The sequence below is a fragment of the Dermacentor albipictus genome, chromosome 5, assembly GCF_038994185.2.
Source record: "Dermacentor albipictus isolate Rhodes 1998 colony chromosome 5, USDA_Dalb.pri_finalv2, whole genome shotgun sequence".
NCBI lineage: Eukaryota > Metazoa > Arthropoda > Arachnida > Ixodida > Ixodidae > Dermacentor > Dermacentor albipictus.
In genome coordinates, this window is record NC_091825.1 from 9886827 (window position 1) to 9907758 (window position 20932).

A 20932-nucleotide genomic window follows, 5' to 3' on the forward strand; every position below is an offset into this window, starting at 1 on the left:
GTTTTGTTCCTGAGGATTTGTTTCTTTTCGAACCATGTAGTCTTCAGTGTTCTGCTAGCAAAACGAACAAGAACGACAGGGTCCCTGTTTTCTTTTGCGCGTAGACGGTGCATTCCGTCAATATCTTTTTCAGATAGTGGCGGCAGGTCAAGCTATGTAGCAATCTTATTTATTTCAGTTAACAGATTCTCACCATCTTGTTGAGGCAAGCCATGAATTTCCATGATCTGTTTTTGGCTGTACTGCTCTAGAGCATTTATTTCTTCCCTTAACTTTGAGAGCATTGTTGTGTCTTGCGACTGCTCAACGGTCTCCATTCGGTGGCGCAAGTCACTGATACCATGTTCCTGCCGATTTATAGCGTCTTTTAAGTTATCGTAAGTATGAGACAAATGTTGTACTGACCTTTCTATGCTCTGCACAGTGTCTTGTAAGCCTATGAACTTATCTCTAGGGTTTGCATGTGCGGCAGTTTTTTGTTTATTTCAGCAAGATTAGTTTGAAGGCTTGTAGATTGGCCCGCTGTGTCGGTGTTCACTACAGCCAGTTTACATGTAGGGCATCTACCGTATAGTACGGAATATAGGTTGAGGTTTTTTCCAAAAAATATTACTAAAAGGTCACCCCTCGACTTATATACCAGCCCTTGGCACAACTTGAATAGTCGTCTGGCAACATGTAGGAGTGCAGACCTTTCAGCATCCGCATTGTTATCGCCCCTTTGGTGACCGATGCGGCCCAACTTTAACGCGGCTTACTCAGTTGGACCGACACCATCTTGCCTTTTTGTGCAGCGATCGTTCCTGGTGTTGCCAATTCCCCGGGAACCCGCAAAATGAGTAAGAAAACTCGACGTCAGTTCACCGCGGCATTTAAAAAGAAAGTTATCGAATATGCTGAAATGCATGGGAACATGTCTGCCCAGTGGCAATTTGGTGTGTCGGAAAAAAGCATCCAGTACTGGTGAACGCAGAAAGTCAAGCTGCCTGCCTGCAACGCGTGGAAGACGTCCTTTCGCGGGCGCCGCGCGGTGCACCCGGAGCTCGAAGACAAGGTGGCGGATTTTGTCCGCGAGCATCATGCCAGATCTTTGCCAGTGACAGCGGACCTCATCTGCATCAAAGCTATTGAGATCGCCTGAGAATCCGGACTGCCCAAGGATCAATTCAAGGGCTCGATTTATTGGGTTCGTCGCTTCATGCAACGCAAGGGATTTGCACTTCGACGGCGCACATCAATCTGTCAGAAGCTGCCAGAGGTATACGAGGACAAGCTGGTCGAATTCCAGCGCTATGTTATCCGTCTCCGGCAGCAGTATGGCTACATGTTGGGACAGATCGGCAACGCTGATGAAACGCCAGTGTGGTTCGACATGCCGTCGCCCACCACAGTGTGCGAACGCGGCGCAAAAGAAGTCGAGCTTCTTTTTACGGGGAACGAGCATTCGTGCTTCACGGTGATGCTCGCGTGTACTGCAGACGGCAGAAAGCTGCCCCCATACATAATCTTCAAGAGGAAGACGCTGCCGAAAGAGGCTTTCTTGTGGGATGTTGTTGTTCGCGTGAATGAAAATGACTATATGGACGAGGCCCTCATGCTCAATTGGATTAAGACCGTCTGGAATCGGCGACCTGGCACACTCCTGCGGTGTCCGAACATGCTCGTCTTGGAAGCCTATCACGGGCATTTGGCCGCAGGTGCGAAGCAGGCACTCCGCGACGGGAGGACGGAACTCGTCATTCCAGGAGGCATGACGTCAACACTTCAGCCACTGGACATCGTGCTCAACAAGCTCTTTAAAGACCGTGTCCGCGAACAACATAATCAGTGGATGGCCGGCGACAACCCGACGACCCCAACCGGCCGGCTGCGCAGGCCGCCTCTCTCCGCTGTAGCGACATGGGTGTCGCAGGCTTGGTGCTTGCTGCCCGACGATATGGTGGTACAGGCATTCAAGAAGTGTTGCATTAGCAACTTCTTGGCAGCACTGAGGATGACATGTTGTGGGACGCAGCCAGTGATAAGCAGTCGTCTTCGGACAAGAGTTCAGACAGCTCAAATGAATGATCAGGTGACGAGTCTGGCGGCACCACTGAATAAAACGAAGTTTTGTGCCTTATAATTTTGATGTTGAATTCTTTGCTTCAATGTAAGGGGGTCAACCTATACTCTGCCTCAACCTATATTCCGCATTATACGGTGACTTCTTCGTGGCATCTTTCATCATACTAAAGGAATTTTCGAATAACGGGCTACAAAAGTTTTGCAGCCGCGAAAAAAAGAAAGCACCAGAGCAATTGCATGCGCAAGATGCTAATAAGGTTTGGACTTGCGTTGACGATGCTCGATGCAAAAGTCATGCATCAATGAACATGGTGGCGCCCATTGAAGTGCCGGCTCTCCCTGTGTACCACATTCATTGATACCATTCTTAAGTATGCACCACGTGCGATTCTGATTGCAGTGGCTCTTTTGCAATGCCTCGCTATCACCAATAAACAAAAAAAAGCTTACCTTTAATCCTAGATCGTGACATCCTTCTTCAGCAAACTATGTGGCACGACACGGTTTCGATGAGCATCGAAATAAAGTGCCAGCAAGACGTACAGCGGCACTACACTGTAGATCCGTCGGAGAAAAATGCACGAACGACAAACCGGACAACTCCGACAGGGCCATTGAATTTCTCCCTATTGGCAACTCCAGAATCCGCTACTTGTGTTAGCAACACGTGAACCTGGATGGTGCAGCCGTCTTTGTTTATATGGACCAAATAAACAAAGATGGCTACAACATCCAGGTTCACGGCGGCTCTTTCGCTTGATGCTCTGCTAGCATGTTTTTTGTTCGTGGTGTCGAAATGAGATATTTCAAGGAAGCCAATTACAGTCACCGATCGATAATCCGGACATGCTCGATAATTCGGACAGGTTCGTGGCACTACCAATGGCCCCATAGACGATGTGGAAAGATGACCAGTTTCTCAGACAGCCGCCAGCTCTACATTCGATTATCCGGACTCCGTCCATGGTTGTAGCACACACCGACTCTGCCGACATTATCTCCTTTGGCAACCTCGACAAGACATCAAGCATGGCCTCAGAGATTACACGTTTGACGGTAATCCCCCAGGCCCCGCCTTGATCGCAGCACTACGCCTCAGAGATTTAACTACAAATGCTGATCTTGGAGGCATTGCCTGAATTAGACGTTGCATCAACATGGTGATGATCACATCCAACTCCGGCAATTCCGCACATAACCTGCTCTTGCTGTTCTGTTGGTTGAGTTTGCCTTTTGGACACCGTTTCGCTATTCTGTGCTTGTTTGTTTAGTTTGCATTCCAGAACTTTGCTTGCTCCAAGAAGCCTTTTTCGCGAACTTATCGACAGGCCGCGTCAAATGGCACCAGCGGTGCCCTCGCAGTCAGACTTGGAATGAGCCTCGAGTCGCAGTCTGAATGAATTCACAACTGAAGAGCCTGAACCTGCCACCTACCACAATGTGCTCAAATGCGAATGTCATTGATGACTTGCCAGGGTGCAGTGCGCTGATTTCTGCTGCCGTTACGTTTGATGACTTTGCAGACGTCGACAGCAGGGTGTTGTGTGCTGAACTGAACGATGACAAAATAATTGAGGAAGTTCTCCCACTGTCAAACAGTGACTCTTCACTCAGATGATGATGATGTGCCCTGTGCTCTGGAGCCTTCCCATGCGGGTTCGAGCCATTCCAGCCCTTGCGTACAGCGACAGCACAACACTGGCAGAAATACAGGCGTACTTGGTTGCACGTAAACGGAAGCACGTGCAGCAACAAATCAACTACTTATTCCTTGCACAGGAGCCTTAAAATGTAAATAAAATTATTGTTTTTGGATACATTCCTATTTTGGTCATTTCATAGTTCAGACTTATTTATGTTCCCCGTGGAGTCCGCATTATCGGTCGTCGACTGCCCCTTATTTTGGTTGGTCTCAAGGATTTCAGCAATGAAACTGCGGAAATCATTGGCTCTGTGTACAGGCACAAAGCGCTGTGTCTGTCACTATGTTCAACCAACAAGATGAACTAGTTACTCTGACCAACTTCAAGTCCGTCAGGCACTTTTGCTTATAACAGCGCTGTGTCGGTGTACCTTGTGTGCCTCCTTTGTCTCCGTCGGTTCTTGCGCTATAGCCTTTCACTATGTTCAACCAACAAGCCCGACTACAGTCTAACCCCGCTACAACGAACGCCGCTTCAACGAAATGTCCGGTTCAACGAATAATTCTCAGTTCCCCGTCAGCTGCCCATAGGAGTCAATGCATAAATATCCTCACCACAACGAACACTTTTTTCTTATGCCGTTCCGCTTTAACGAAATCTGACGAAGCAATTCCAGGCTTGAAATTTAATTTGCTGCGCAGGAAACGCAATTTCGAACATTTTGCACATAAAAAAGCATCTGCAATGTTATCATTGCGTGTTGACACCACAAGAAACTGCTGCTGATGACCGAGCATGGGGGCCGCCATTGCTCGGTGGCGACGGCGATGAGACTGGCCTACCTTTGGGATTGGCTTGAAACTTTTTAGCCGCAGACAATCCAAAGCCGACACTCAGTCGTCTCGTCAGTCCATGCTGCATCTTGGCGCCGTCGGTGCGTAGTTAGTGCTGTTCGTGTTGTGCACGTGTTGCGGTGTTCGATTTAATCAGAGAAGCCGTTCTATTTTAGTGTGCTTTCTGACATGGCGCCGCCATGTCGAAAGTTTTTATCCCTGGAGGATAAAGCTCGGATCCTGGCCGAAGTCGCAAGTGGAGAGAAGAAAGGTGACGTTGTGAATAAGTTTGGGATTTCTCCCAGTTCGCTGTCCCCCATCTTGAAGTCAAAAGAAGCAATAGCACAAGCTCTTGCTTCGGGCACATCAGCCAAGCGGAAGAAGCTGACGCCGTCGGCGCACGAAGACCTCGACAAAGCCATGTACACGTGGTTTGTCGAGATGAGGGCGAAAAACATACCCATCAGTGGAAACGCTGTGCAGCAGAAGGCCCTGAATTGACGATTTCAAGGCGAGCACAGGCTGGCTCAGCAGATTCAAGGCCCGCCATGACATTGTCGGCAAGACGCTCTCTGGCGAGTCGGCATCGGCAGACACAGGCAGCGTATCCGCCTGGATCTCCACAAACATTTTGGCGTTGTTGAAAGACTATGTCAAGTGTGACATTTATAACGCTGACGAGACAGGCCTGTTTTACGAGATGCTGCCGTCAAAAACCCTCGAAATGAAAGGTCAGCGTTGCCACGGTGGGAAACACAGTAGGAAGCGCATGACCGTGGACGGATCCGACAAGCGCCCACCGCTTGTCATTGGGAAGAGTGCAAGGCCCCGTTGCTTTAAAGGTAATAGGAGCCTTCCCGTAAAATATGTCGCCAACAGCCGCTCCTGGATGACGCGGGCCATTTTCTCCGAGTGGGTCGCGTCATTTGACTGTGACATGAGGAGGCAGGGCCGGCAGGTGTGCTTATTGCTTGACAATAGCTCCGCCCATCATATTCTGGATGTGGAGCGCACAAATGTGGAGCTGAAGTACTTTCCGCCGAACTGCACTTCGATCATACAGCCACTTGACTAAGGTGTCATTAGAAGTCTGAAGTGCGCCTACCGCCAGCGAGTGATGCAGTGTCTCCTATTGAACGTGGAGACCAGTCGCAACACGAAGTTAGACCTATACATGGCGCTGCAGATGATGGCTGCTGCGTGGGCTGCAACTGGACGGCCAGTTATCGCGAACTGTTTCATGCATGCTGGCTTCAAGCTCGGAGACCCAGACACAGACTCCGCTGAGGATGCGGCTGACTGCAACGGAGCAGTGCATCAGCCAGCAGACGTAATTTGCATCCTGGGCGGCCCTTCAAGGTGCCGGAAGTGTGCCATCCAGTGTCGAGCTGGACGACTTCATCGACGCTGACGTCAATGTGATCACCCGTGAAGAATTGAGCGATGAAGACATCATAAAAAGTGTCCGCGATGACTGGGGGCAGTCGGATGACGACGAAGTGCCAGACCTGCATCCACCAGCCACATCTCACGTACTGGATGCATTCGATGTCATCAGAAACAGCGTGGCTGTGCATGATGACGACGTCGCGATGCTCCTAGGAAAAAAAGGGAAGCAGTCGACACTGCTTGACTTCTGGAAATAAAAGTTTGTTTGTGGTTTACCAGTTCAGGTTAGCCATATTTTTGTGAATTTCACAACGAAATTTTCGCTTCGAATTTTTTTTTCGTGCACCGTCTAATTTCGTTGTAGCGGGACTCGACTGTAGTTACTTTGCCCAACTTCAAGTTCGTCGGGCACTTTTGCCTGTAGCAGCACTGTGTTTGTGTACTTTCTGTGCCTCCTTTGTCTGCCTTGGTTCTCGTGCTAGAGCCTTCCACTATGTTCAGCCAACAAACCCAACTAGTTAATCTGCCCAACTTCAATTCAAGTCCATCAGGCACTTTTGTTTGTAACAGTTCTATGTCTGTGTATTTGTGTGCCTCCTTTGTCTCCGTCGATTCTCGTGCCGTAGCATTCTACTAAATTCTCATACTAGCGAGAAGTAAATAACTAATCTGACCAAGTTGAGTTTCTTTCAACTATTTCACAAAATTTAGTGACGCTTTTCTTTTGGGCAAACTGACTTGTCTTAGTGTAAATGCATGACTTGGAAACGAACCAAACCAGTTGTAATAGAATTAATGTGTGTGCAGAGTCTTAAGGGGGGACGCGGGTTTCGCAGCGCGTAAAATGGCCAAAAAATAGAATTTTTGAAAATCACATTTTGAATTTCTATTACTCTCTATCTGATTCCGAAATATCATCACTGTAAACCACGTAGAACTGCTCTAAAAAAAATTGGTTTTGTCAGTCAAGGTGGCGAAAAATTTCGCGGAATAAAGAACAGCATTTTTCAAGCCACAGTACCTCCAGAACCGGAACGGCGCAACCGAGCGCCGCAATCTTGGTCTTGTTGGAAAGCACATTTCTCAGTCTTCAAATTTGCCGCTTCAGCTCCATAGAGAAACAAGCACACAAAAAGCAAATGACTGAAGGTCGTGCCGGAGTCTGTGATTGGCCACGCCCGAAACGTGACTCCAGTGCAGTTTGCCATTGGCCCAGCGCTTGTGTAGTCTGCTCGGCTCTTTGCACCTCACAAATCTGGAAGTCCCCACTGGTCGTATCTCGACGTGTCCAAATGGGCACTAAGCGGACATCACAGTGGCGTGGCCGATCCCTGTGTTTGTGGACGTTTCAGACCCGCAGCTAAGCATCCGAGCATTGGCGACGTGGACATCGCAACCAAGATTCGCGCCCGGAATCCGGGCATGCAGCTAAGCCTTTCAGCACTCGGTGTTTCGGAATTCGTGACCAAGCACATCGCGCACGCAATTGTTGGACCTGCCGCTAAGCATTTCATGCATAGGAGTCTCCAACTCGGCGATCAAACACATAGCGCGCTGGCATATCGGACCCTTGCCTAAGCATTTTTGTGCATCGGCTACTCCGACTGGGCGACTACGCACATTGAGTGTCGACTCTTCGTGCACACGTCTGGGCATATCGTGCGTGGGCACCTTGAACTGCGCGACTAAGCCCATCAAGCGTCGATTCCTCGCACCCGCGACTAGGCATTTCGTGCATCGGCACCTCGGACTGAGCGGCTAGGCACTTCGCGCTTCGGCACCTCGGATTGCGCAGCTAGGTACTTCGCGCTTCGGCACCTTGGACTGCGCGACTAAGTACTTCGCGTGTCGTCACCTCGAACTGTGCGAATCAAAGGGCAGAGGCCCAAAAAGTCCCCTGTAAGCAAAGACAGCAAAAACTACAATCCTGGTGCATTTTGAGAGATGTGAACTGCTCCAAAAACTTTGAGAGACGTTTTCTCTAAAGTGTGTTTAGGGCACTCTGCGTTGTCTGTGGAAAGGGTAACATGGGAATGCCTGGACCAATTTTGATGCCGTTTGTTTTTATGTATTCCCTGAAGTGTGCTTGAGGGTATGACAGTCTTCAGCATCTTGCTGAGGGCTCAGTTTTTATTCTGCATGGTAATTTGTAAATGACAAGTTCTGGTACTATTGGAAAAAGTGAACATGATGTTCTGTGTAAAAAAAAAAAAATCAAGCAGTAAAAAATTTTTGGGAGCTGTTGTACCCTGTAGTGCTCTTTTGGGCAAAGATTAAAACTACAGGCAGTTTCCTGGCATGTTTCGTTATGGTGCCAGGTTTTCCACAAGCGGAACACGTAACATTTTGTAACTTGAAAACTTGTCAAGGTATCATAATGAAACTGCATATTTCTTTATTTCCGACACTCTTGAGTGTGGCTGCCAAATTTCGTTGCTCTAGGTCAAAGAACAAAAGAGTTAGCTCTGATCCCCCCTACCCCCTTAAGCTCATGAACCTCATATAGGTTCGTATCCTGAGGCCGCTCCTCTGCAACTACACACTCAATGTTACTGATGCGCACGACGCAGTTAAACATTTTGCAAGAAAGCCTCTTTCGGGAATGAATGCGAAACTGTGAGGGGCTTACGCTTCAGTGCCATGTGGTAGTTTGCCTTTGCAATAAGTGCTTTTATTTAAGGAAAATTATGCAGTGGGCCAGTTGGTTGGACATACTAGCATTGTTGCGCAGAGCGACAAAGGAACAGGAGTTGAGCGAGAAAACAACACACGACACCTGAGTGACACCTGCTTTTATTTCTACCATTGAAATGGTACAATCAATGTAAGCCATGACTCACAATGCATTGACCTTGAAAACATGAACCCCTCTATTTGCAGAGTGATGTCTGCATGCAGGTTCTGCAGAGCTTCATGTGTTGCAGGAAGTGCACGGCAGAACGTGCTGTCTTTGTTTGTTTTTGCACCATCACAACTTAAATGCTTTGAGTTTCTAAATGATGGAATCACATGGCACAGCTCCTCATTTTCTGGCACCAGCTATGGCTTCCTTGCAGGGTCAACAAATGTAATTCTCAAAAACTTTATGAAGGGAAGGAGACATCACGTACTGCTTTGGAGGCAGTCTAACAACATTACGTGCCATTTAGCACATACACTCCTGGCTTGCATGTAGTCTGCTACACGATAGACGGTAGCACGCACCGGGGCTCTTCCAGCGTTCAAGCTTTCTCGTTACATGCTGGCAAACACTGCTTTCAAAAATTCACTTTCAGATAAGCGAATGTAACGGTGGCAGAACAATTTTCTACGCGTTGGATTCCAACTGGCGTGCACTCTCGTATCAGCGCAGCAGACGACGGAGAACGCATCAAACAGCCATAGCCACGAAGGACACATGCCTCTAAAATGGGCTGGCTGCCCAGAGCGACAAGTTCTTCAGGGTTCGCGTTTACAGAAGTTTTCATAGTACTTGAAACAACACTACACCGACGAAAGACGACTTGACGACGCGACGTTCCAGCTTCAGTTCAACACGACGCAGCCGTGATCCGACGCCGAGACCTAACTGTAACGCAAGACAAAGAACCACCGACCTCGACGTGCTTCTCGACGGCCACGCAGTCACCGGCTTAGTAGACACAGGAGCCGATTACTCCGTCATGAGTGGATCCATCGCCGCCCAGTTGAGGAAAGTTAAAGACTGCATGGGAAGGCCCTCAAATACGCACCGCTGGAGGACACCTGATTACGCCGACTGGGATATGCACGGCAAGAATTACCGTTCATGACCGGACTTACCCTGCCACCTTCGTTGTCCTCCAACAGTGTTCACGAGACGTCATTCTCGGCATGGACTTCCTGAATCAACATGACGCAGTCATCGACCTGAAGTCGAAGTCGATAACGCTGTCACAAGATCAAGCGATACCGCCGGAGAGCTGTCGTAGTCACCACGCCTTGAGTGTGCTCGAAGATCAAGTGAGCATCCCGCCGCGCGTCAGCATTATTATTTCCGTCGGCACTGAAACACCCGCTGACATAGAAGGCGTCATCGAGGGCGACCAACATCTACTGCTCGACCGTGAAATTTGCGTCGCAAGAGGGATTGCTCGACTCCACGGAGGGCAGGTGGAAGTTATGCTCACCAACTTCAGCCAAGAGTTCAAGCACATCAACAAGGGCACGACAATCGCATACATCGAGGACATTGTGGAAACCAGCAACGCCTTTGTCCTCTCAGATTCAGCCGCATCTACCCCGATGAGCATTGTCCCCGAACCAGACTTCGACGTGAATCCAAGTCTTCCTATGAGTAAGCAGCAACAGATCAGAAGTCTTCTCCGACGATACAAAGACTGCTTTTCGACGTCATCGAGGATTCGACAAACACCAGTTGCAAAGCATCGCATAATAACCGAAGAGAGCGCTCGACCACTCCGCCAGAGCCCTTACCGAGTTTCGACGCGAGAACGTGAAGCTATTAGGCAACAAGTCGACGAAATGCTGCGCGACGACATCATCCAGCCGTCGAAAAGCCCGTGGGCCTCTCCTGTAGTCCTGGTAAAGAAAAAGGACGGAACCCTACGCTTCTGCGTCGACTATCGTCGACTGAACAAGATCACGAAGAAGGATGTGTACCCCATTCCACGGATAGACGACGCATTGGATCGGCTCTGCAACGCTAAATACTTCTCATCGATGGACCTCAAGTCTGGCTACTGGCAAATAGAAGTCGACGAGAGAGATCGCGAAAAGACTGCCTTCATCACGCCAGACGGCCTCTACGAGTTCAAGGTCATGCCATTCGGACTGTGCTCGGCGCCTGCAACGTTTCAGCGCGTCATGGACACGGTGTTAGCCGGACTGAAGTGGCAGACGTGCCTTGTTTACCTGGATGACGTCGTTGTCTTCGCCGGAAATTTCGACGATCACCTTAGGCGGCTTGAGACAGTGTTAGAAGCCATCAAGTCATCAGGGCTCACTCTGAAGCCGGAAAAGTGCCGCTTCGCTTACGATGAGCTTTTGTTCCTAGGCCACGTGATCAGCAAATCAGGAGTACGCCCCGACCCACAGAAGACAGCTGCCATCGCAAAGTTCCCGCAGCCAACCGACAAGAAGGCAGTGCGCAGATTCCTTGGCATGTGTGCCTACTATAGGCGCTTTGTCAAGGACTTCTCACGCATTGCGGAGCCGCTAACACATCTAACGAAATGTGATGTCGCGTTCAAGTGGGAAACGCCTCAGGCCAAGGCATTTCAAGAACTGAAACGACGCATGCAGTCGCCGCCGGTACTTGCACACTTCGACGAGGACGCCGATACCGAAATCCACACTGACGCCAGTAGCCTAGGCCTTGGTGCCGTCCTAGTCCAGAGGAAAGAAGGACTTGAAAGGGTGATATCGTATGCTAGCCGGTCGCTGTCAAAAGCGGAAAGCAACTATTCTACGACTGAAAAGGAATGCCTCGCCATCATTTGGGCTATAGCTAAATTCCGCCCTTACCTCTATGGCAGGCCATTCAAAGTCGTCAGTGACCATCACGCATTGTGTTGGCTAGCTAACTTAAAGGACCCTTCAGGACGGCTGGCGCGGTGGAGCCTCAGACTACAAGAATATGACGTCACGGTAATATACAAGTCCGGAAGAAAACATTCCGACGCCGACTGCTTATCGCGCGCCCCCATAGATCCCCCGCCGCAAGACGACGAGGACGACGACGCCTTCCTTAGGATAATAAGCGCGGAAGACTTCACTAAACAGCAACGAGCCGACCCGGAGCTAAAAGGCCTCGTCGAGTATTTGGAAGGGAACACCGACGTTGTCCCTAAGGCATTTAAGCGCGGGTTGTCGTCATTCACGCTACAAAACAACCTGCTCGTGAAGAAGAACTTCTCACCAGTCCGCGCCAGCTACCTTCTTGTTGTACCGTCAGCGCTGCGTCCAGAAATACTGCACGCCCTACACGACGATCCAACCGCTGGGCACCTCGGATTCTCCCGGACGCTGTCGAGAATACAGGAAAGTTATTACTGGCCGCGTCTGACCGCGGACGTCGCCCGTTACGTCAAGACATGCCGAGACTGTCAACGACGCAAGACACCACCGACAAGGCCAGCAGGATTACTACAGCCGATCAAACCTCCTCGCCGACCATTCCAGCAGATTGGGATGGATATGTTGGGGCCGTTTCCGATATCAACATCCGGGAATAAGTGGATCGTCGTGGTGACGGACTATCTCACCCGCTTTGCTAAAACTAAAGCTCTACCGAAAGGCAGCGCAGCCGAAGTGGCGAAATTTTTCGTCGAGAACATCCTGCTGCGACATGGTGCCCCAGAAGTCCTCATCACCGACAGAGGAACGGCTTTTACAGCAGAGCTCACCCAAGCCATTCTGCAGTACAGCCAGACAAGCCACAGGAGGACAACTGCCTACCATCCGCAGACGAATGGTCTCACGGAGCGCCTGAACAAGACCCTCGCCGACATGCTAGCAATGTACGTCGACGTCGAACACAAGATGTGGGACGCGGTCCTGCCGTACGTAACCTTTGCGTACAACACGGCGGTGCAAGAAACAACACAGATCACGCCGTTCAAGCTGGTCTACGGCAGGAACCCGACGACGACGCTTGACGCCATGCTGCCGCACGTAACTGAAGAAGAGAATGTTGACGTCGCTAGCTATCTCCAGCGCGCCGAAGAAGCCAGACAGCTCGCCCGCCTGCGAATCAAAAGCCAGCAGAGGACCGACAGCCGACACTACAACCTCCGACGACGCTTCGTCGAGTACCAGCCTGGCGACCGTGTTCGGGTCTGGACCCCAATACGCCGACGAGGACTCGGTGAGAAACTACTCCGACGATATTTCGGACCCTACAAGGTCATCCGACGTATTGGCGCACGATCTGAAGTGGTCCACGTGGTGCGCCTTAAACCCTTTTACGGACGCTGACGAACTTCGTTATTTTTGTTTTCTTTGCTACGAGTGCTTTTGTTTATTAACTTCGTTTGTTTGCAGCATCGGGTCGATGCTTTTTAAGAGGGGGGTATTGACACGTGTACTTATATTTAACAGGCGACCAAGTTTCGCCGCCTAACAAATGTTATCGCACAGCGCGGGACGCGTCTGCATGTATCCGAAGTTTCTGGAAAGTTATCGATGCTTCTATCCGCTGTGTTGTCGCCGAACCTTGTGCTATCTGATTTCATAGCGTGACTCGAATGTTGTAGAACTTTGTGGAAGGCATGCGGGTCCGAACGATTAGTCTGGAGCATTCGATGACTGCTGTATAAAAGCCGACGCACTTGACCCGCTGATCAGATTTCCGACGATCGCCGACCGTGTTCGCCGCTATCATTGTGCTATAAGTGTAGCCTGTTTTTGTGGGCACAGGTTCGCCCAATAAAAGCTAGTTTTGTATTCTACCGTATTCTTGCTTTCTTCACCGTCACTATCCCGTGACAATACAGTCGAAAGCTCAACCATTTAACAGCTGCGAATACAGTCCCGCCCTGCGACGATTATCCTACTCTAGTGTTCCAAGTAGAACACCAACACACAGAGGATAGTACTGAAACTTCTAAACAAAGAAACCTAACGTACAGCTGATCTTTTAGCAAGAAAAATGGGCAAAGGTCTAATATGCGTTACAGATTAGCAGCCGGTTTCCTAAAGTCAGCTTCACCACACGATACTGTGTTATGCGGTAAAGCATACGAATGCCACGAAGGGAGGAGGAGGAGGAAAAACGTTTAATCAGCTCCAGAAAATTTGATGAATTTGATGCTAAGATGGTGTCTTCTATCTTCTTAGCAATGCCGTCTGCCCCTAGTCCAGGGCTCCGCTGAATGCCGCTGCGCCCAGCTGGGTCCGTCGGATCAGGCCTAGTTGGACGTCCTGACGGTCGCTGGAGAGAATTCGTTCCCATTGCTCCGCACTCGGGTTTGGTATTTTTGGTGCCGCATGTTTTCTGGCAGCCCCATGTTATATGGTAGAGCGTGAGTGTTTCCTGGCACCACGGGCATTTGTCAGTGTACTGTGTGGGTTGTATTTTACTGAGTGTGTTTAAGTTCGGATATGCACCCGTCTGTAGCAGCCTCCAAGCTACGGAGTCCTCTCTAGTGAGAGAGCTATGTGGCGGAGGGTACCGCTTCCTGCTGCCCATATACAGTAGAACCCTGCTGTTACGTTCCTCACTGCTGCGTTTTCCCGGCTGTTACGTCGCTTTCATCCGGTCCCGGCATAGCTTCCATAGGATCCAATGTACGTAGTAGCTGTGAAAACGTTCCCGCATGATGCATCGCAACCTGAACCCGCCTGGGCTAAAGTAGGCAACGCACTCCAACCGCCATTTTGGCTTTTGACGAGTTTTGACCGGGCCTGGCTATGGAACTGGCTGAAAAAAGCCGCACGCCAGATCGAGAGGCCGCCACTAGGTGGCCATTTGTGAAAAATGCTCTCACTATCATCACTGTGATTACGGTCACCGCATGGTTTGTTGGACGGCTCGACTCACAGAGGAAGGAAACTCGAGAGAGGCCCTGACGTCACTCTTTGCAAGCTGTAGCTAAAGGGAAGCCGGAAGTTGGCGTTGCTCATGGCGTTGCTCCGCCTATTGGGCCAGCTCTCCTCTCTTGTTTACATTTCTCGCGAAACCACGCCGCGCTGCGCAGCAATACTAAACGATCGTTAGCACGTTAGAATGATTACGCCAAAGAGGGCAACATTTCCCGCGGATATTCCTTCGCCCGTTGGCATTGCCGTGGCGCTGTGACGACAAGGAGCACGAGCCGCATGATGCCGGGGAGTTTCCAAATCCTAGCTTTGGAGAAGCCGTCACGGCTCTGGACCTCCTCCGCAGGTACGTCGCACCTCACAGCGACGCTGACAGCAATGCGGCGTCCCAGGCTATCGAGAAACGTGTGGTGATTTCTAGCGAGCGAAAGAAACGGCAAGCCACCATTCTAGATTTCTTTTTAAGTTCTAAGCGCACTCTGTGGAAATAAATTGTCTATAGTTGAAGCTGCACTTTTTTCATTCATTTTCAGAGCTTTCCTCACTGTTACGTTTTCCCAGCTGTTACATTTTTTTTCCTTGGTCTGGTGAAAAACGTATGAACGGGGTTCCACTGTAGTGGTTTAGGATAGCCGAGTATTCTCTGGGGACTGGCTCGGTTTCCTTGAGGGAGGTCAGTGGCAGAGGGTGCTCAGTATACAGTGTATCCTCGAGCTACCCTGTCGACCTCACGGTTGCCTTCCACGTCTGTGTGACCTGGCGTCCACACTATTGTGTGTCTAATTGGTTGTTCTTTTTCTGGGTCTTGTGTGTGGTGATCTTCAGAGCGGAGTATGCGGAGCGCTCTGTGACCTATTCTGCCTAACATGTAGTTTCGGCATGCTGTTTGGGAGTCGGTTAGTATCGTTAAGGACCGCCTGGTCTGATAGCCCTCCGTTGCCGCTAGAGCAACGGCCGCTTCTTCAACCTCGACTACCGTGCAGTCCCGTAGAGATGCGCTGACGATTTCTCGCATGTCCGAGTTTATCACCACCGCTACTGCGTTGGGGTTGGTCTGTCTCACCCTTCTGGTGTACGTGGCTGCGTCCACGTATACCGTTGTTGTCTGGGAAGCTAGTGACTTTTGGATGTATTCGGCTCTTGCCTTCTTGCATTCTTCGTGTAGGTTGGGGTCCATGTTCTTGGGAATGGGAGCCACCTTGATTGTGTTTCGTATTTTGTCCGGGATAGTCGCGGTTCTTTGGGTTTCTTGCATCTGTTCGCTGCATCCCAACTTCTGCAGAAGCTCCCTGCCAGACGGAGTTTGTTGTAGTCTGTGCAACTGAGCAACATGTTGTGCCTCTCTAAGTTCTTCGAAAGTGTTATGAAGTCCTAGTGCCAAGAGCTTCTCCTTGGATGTGCATTGTGGTAGGTGGAGCGCGGTTTTGTATGCCTTGCGTATGATCGCGTCTATCTGCTGAACATCGCTCTTGATTGGGTAGTAGTACGGGAGAATGTAGGTAACCTGGCTGATCACTAGTCTCCTAACCAGCTTTGGCGTGTCTTCCTCTCGCATGCCTGAGCGTCTGTGGGAGATGCGCGTTATCATGCGAGCGACTTGTAGAGTTGATGTCTCGAGTAGAGCGAGGATGTGTGAGCAGCGTTGATTCGACTGTATCCACATGTTCAAAATTCTTATGAGCGTTTTCTCCGCTATTAGTTTTCCCTCGAAGTAGACGCCAAGCTTGAGCTCGTCGCTAGTTGGGACCGTGCGATTCTGTTTCCCTCTCCAGACTGAGCAGCTCAGATTTGTCGGTAGAGCAGGCTAGCCCTCTTGCCCTCCCGTAGTTCTCTACGCAGGTCGCAGCCTCTTGTCTCTTTTTCTTTGAGTGATGCCATGTTGGTCCAAATGGTTATGTCATCGGCGTACATGGCATGGTGTACAGTCGCCGACCGTTTATTCGGACCTCACGGGGACTGCGGAAATGTCCGAATAAACAGGTGTCCGAAAAAGCAGATTAAGAAAAAAAATCCTTTATTTCCACGCACTTATTCGCGCTCGGCAGTAGGCTTGAAGAAATCGTGAATGCGCCGTTGCACGCTGTTCCGTTTACGCGCAATCAGATAAGCCTCAATCTTGGAGAGGGAAAGCACAGTCAATGCTTGTACACGCTCCGCATGCGACGGCAGCGTAGCACATGGTGCGTCAACTTCCGACTCGGTCATCGTCCGGCGGTGCAGCAGAAACCTGACGAATGATCTCGCCGTCGTCGAGTTCTGCGCATGTCAGTACAGCAGTGTCGGCACCCGTGAAACTGTCAATGAGACCACAGAGATGAGACGGTGTCCGGAATCGCAGCGCAACCACTGCGCAAGTCTCGGCAGAACATTTTCCGCGTCGGTAGGGAGCACATCGGAAGGCGACAAATCTTAGGCCTCCCGGCACCCGCTTGCCGGCATTCCGCAGCGCAGTCCGCGCGGGCACTGTCGGCGCCATTAGAGACTTGACGCGATGTTTCCGTATGCCGCGTTGGATCACCGAAACCTCGACACAGCACACAAAGCAAACACCACCGTGCCGACACCAGTAACACAAACGTCAAAACGCGGCCTGCTCGCAGCGTCGTGCGCGAAGAAACAAATCAGCTGCTGGATTGTCTTGACATGGCTTACTAAGCTGAAACCGGAACTGTTGCAGAGCCACTCTATCGAACTAGGCAGAAACGATGATGATGAGCGGGGATTTTCAGTAGCGCCACTTCGTGCGACAGCAAGGAAGCTCCGTTCAAAGCAAAAATGGCGTTCAGCAAGACGAACCATGCACCGGTCAGAGTCGGTGCATGGCGGTCTCGACCGAGTTGGCTCAAGGAGTGTCCAAAAAATCAGACGAGAGGTTGCAAGGTGTCCGAACTTTCGGCAGTTGTTATACATTATGGTCTATGGGGAGAATGGCGGTGCCGCGAGGCTGACCGAATAATCGGGCATGTCCGAATTTTCGGAGTCCGGAAAATCGGTCGGCGACTGTATGCCCTCGACCTCTTGGAGTTGTTTCGCTAGGCCAATCATTGCTATGCTAAATAGCGTTGGTGAAATGACCGATCCCTGGGGGTTCCTTTGTTGGGGGTATGCAACTTCTCCGAGCGCAGTTCTCCTAGCCCTATCGTAGCTGTTCTGTTGGAGAGGAAAGCTTTGACGTAGCCAAAAACCCTCCTGCCGCAGTTTAGGTTATCCAGGCCTGCTAGGATGGCTTTGTGGCTCACGTTGTCAAAGGCTCCTTTAGTGTCTAATGCCATTATCACGTTCTCTCCGTTCCTGGGAACTCTGCTTAAAACTTCTTCCTTGATCTTTAATAGTAAGTCTTGGGTCCACAACTTCGCCCTGAATCCGAACATACTGTGCAGGTATAATTCGTGATCCTCTATCTATTGTTGTAGCCTTATCGTGACCACTCTCTCGTACAACTTGCCAAGGCATGATGTGAGGGAGATGGGTCTTAGGTTTTCGATTTGTAGCTTTTTGCCCGGTTTTGGTATCATAACTACCTCTGCATGTTTTTAATCCTCGAGGATGGTCTCCGCTGCCCAGTGCTTATTGAGGAAGTCTGTTAGTTCTGCGACTAGCTCGTCACTGAGATTGCGGATGAGTGTGTTGTTAATTTTGTTCACACCCGCTGCCGTGTTTCTAGTTGTGCTTCTGATAGCTGCAAAGACCTCTTCACGAGTGGTGGGTCTGTCTAAGCTTGGATTTTCTCATCCCCGGTAATCGCCGCTATATGCCGCCGGGTTCGTGTCCTCGAAGCATTTTACACGCACTTTGTCCAAGAGTTCCTCGTCGGTTCCCTCGAATTGGTGGATTAGCTGGTATATTGATTTGTTATTCTCTGCCTTGGTTTTAGTCGGATCGATGAGCGCTTTCACGATATGCCACGTCCTAGCCGTGCTCAGGGTTCCGTTGAGGGGGTCGCTGAAGTGTTGCCAGTTCGTTCTCGCCAATTGTGCTGCATACTCCTCTGCTTTCGTTGTAATTTCTGCTATTTTAAGTCTGAGCTTCCTGTTGTGTTTCTGCCTTTTCCACCTCTTGGTTAAGCCGCGTCTGGCTTCCCATAGCCTGAGAAGCCTGGCATCCACCTCGGGTGTCTGCGTTGTTCTTTTGACCTCTTTGGTGTGCTCGCCTTCTCTCTGCTTGAGTAAGTTTCCCCATTCTTCAATCGATTGGATCCCTCCCTCGCTGATGTGTTCGTCACATGCTTCTCTAAATGCGTTCCAATCAGTGATTTTGACTGTTCCTAGCTGCCGTTTAAGTCTGTCTGAAGTCACTTGAGTTTTGAGTTTGTAGTGGTTGCTCCCCAGATTTTCCATCAGGTTCTCCCATTGCGCCTGCCTTGGTCTTTTGATGAAGGTGAGGTCCGGACAAGTGTCGGTACTGACGCTGTTGCCTATTCTGGTAGGGGTTTCCGGGTCTGTGAGGAGGATGTAGCCTGCATTATTTGCCGCTTCTGCTAGTGTCTTTCCTTTAACGTTGAAATTCTTCTATCCCCAGGTCTTGTCCCTGGCATTAAAATCGCCTAAGATGACTAGCGTGTTGCCCTTTGCCAGTTTGCTGGTGCCTTGGAAGAGCTCTTGGAATTTGGCTTTCTTTTGCTTTGGCGGGCTGTAGGTGTTTACGATAAAGATGCTGCCCCCTTTCTTCTTTTTCTTTGGGATAATTTCTATGATCACATGCTCTATGTCTGTTTTGGCTATCCTATTTGGACAGCAAATTGTCCGCGCACGGTGCAGTCGGATGCAAAACCAAAACTCCCTTCGTGGCTAGGAAAAGGACGGCAATCTTAGTCAACAAAGCGATCATAGCCACGAAGGGAGTTTTGGTTTTGCATCCGACTGCCCCGTGCGTGGACAATTTCCTGTCAAAATAAAAAAATTAATAGAAAGGAGCAGGCGTGCATTAGAATTGAGTGGATACCGTATTCAGACATTGTGAACTATAATTATTGCTTTAAGATCCTCGTAGGACATGCTGAAGAATAGGCATTTTTTGATGGAAGATGATGTGCGTTCATTGTCCCCTAAGCTTCACCGAGACAGACGCTGCCACTAAAGGGGTTACCATAGGGGCCAGGCACATGTGTGCTGACTGACCAAGTTCCAATTATCTGGCAAAGGCCAACTTTAGGATTGAAATAACGAAAGTTTAGGAGCATGGAAATGCGTGGCCACAGGCCAAGACTTTCGGTCGAGGTCGAATTAACCAAAAAATAAAAATAAAGTAACTAACAGAAGTGTACTGTATTGTTAGTAAAAAAAAATACGACAGATACTATCGACAGTCAATTCACCGATAGTTTTGTATAGTTACAGAAACGTTCATCAGCACGAAATGGAAGGCAGCCAGTATCGCAGCAGGAGAGCCTGCAATGAGCAAACACCCACCATTTCCTCATCCTCGGCGAGTACAAGGTCATAGCCACTCAGGGCCACACAGAAGATGATGGCTGTCACCCCTTCAAAGCAGTGGATCCACTTCTTCCGTTCAGACCGCTGGCCGCCCACATCAAACATCCTGCAATGTACGAGAAAGACTTGGGAAATGCACCTAAGCGGCAATGCCGTGCGCAATACTGCCACGTGTAAACGAGTACAGTCAAACCCAATTATGCCTAACTGGTTCATGCACTTCTTGCTGTCTGATGTATCAAGTAACGTCATGCATTCAAACATGAGTATAATGAATGTTTACGAACATTTGTGATGAGCCTCGTTATACACAACAGCACTTATCTGTGTGTGCCACTGCCTACACTTTGTGGCAACCTATCACAGCAGCAAGTGTGAGGAAAGCAGCAACCCAGTAGCATTTGTCTCAGTGCCAATTTGCCTGTCGTGTGTCCCACGCTACCCATTTACATCCAAACATGCTATCACGCATGCTCAGCAACATGATGGAGGGGAGAATATAAAAGCAGGTGCAAACACTGCAGCCTGTTTCATGGCACATGTCGTAGGCATTCACAAATGTCCAGTTCATTTACAAAATTCATATTACACAATTATCTCAAGATAAGTTTTGCATGTAGAGCATAATTTGCCGTACCCGGGTTTGTTGCACAGTTAAACATTGATACAGTCGATTTTCATTAATTCCATTATCCCGGGACCAACGAAATTGATTCAATTATCTAGCAGGTTGAATAAAACAAGATGCAAGAAGAATGTCAAAACACAGAGCTGACTCATGAGGCAGCATTTGCCGAATTGAAAGGTGCCCTCGAATCAAATGTACGCGCGCTTTCTACAAGTCCAAAATAGAAAATTAATCTAGAGGTAACATTAAAGCTCCTAAACAAAGAAATCTAACATGCACCCGATTTTCTAGCAAGAAAAATGAGCGAAGGTCTAACATGTGTTGCACCGTGGCAACTGGTTTCCTGAGAGCTTCACCGCAATATAGGCATCTTATGCAAAAAAGCATAAGAATGCCGCGACAGTGGCTTTGTGCCCAACTCTC

The 20932-nt window shown here is 49.6% G+C and overlaps 1 protein-coding gene and 1 pseudogene across 1 annotated transcript in view; one reads left to right on the plus strand and one right to left on the minus strand.

The window, feature by feature from the left end:
• Nucleotides 1-20932, minus strand: part of Galphai (G protein alpha i subunit) — a 185697-nt gene that overhangs the window by 33707 nt on the left and 131058 nt on the right. The window contains exon 6 of the mRNA XM_065451579.2: nt 19858-19987. Within this exon, the coding sequence (XP_065307651.1) occupies nt 19858-19987 (130 nt within the window). The remainder of the gene's footprint in view (nt 1-19857; nt 19988-20932) is intronic.
• LOC139059960 (tigger transposable element-derived protein 6-like) lies at nt 1580-6186 on the plus strand (annotated as a pseudogene).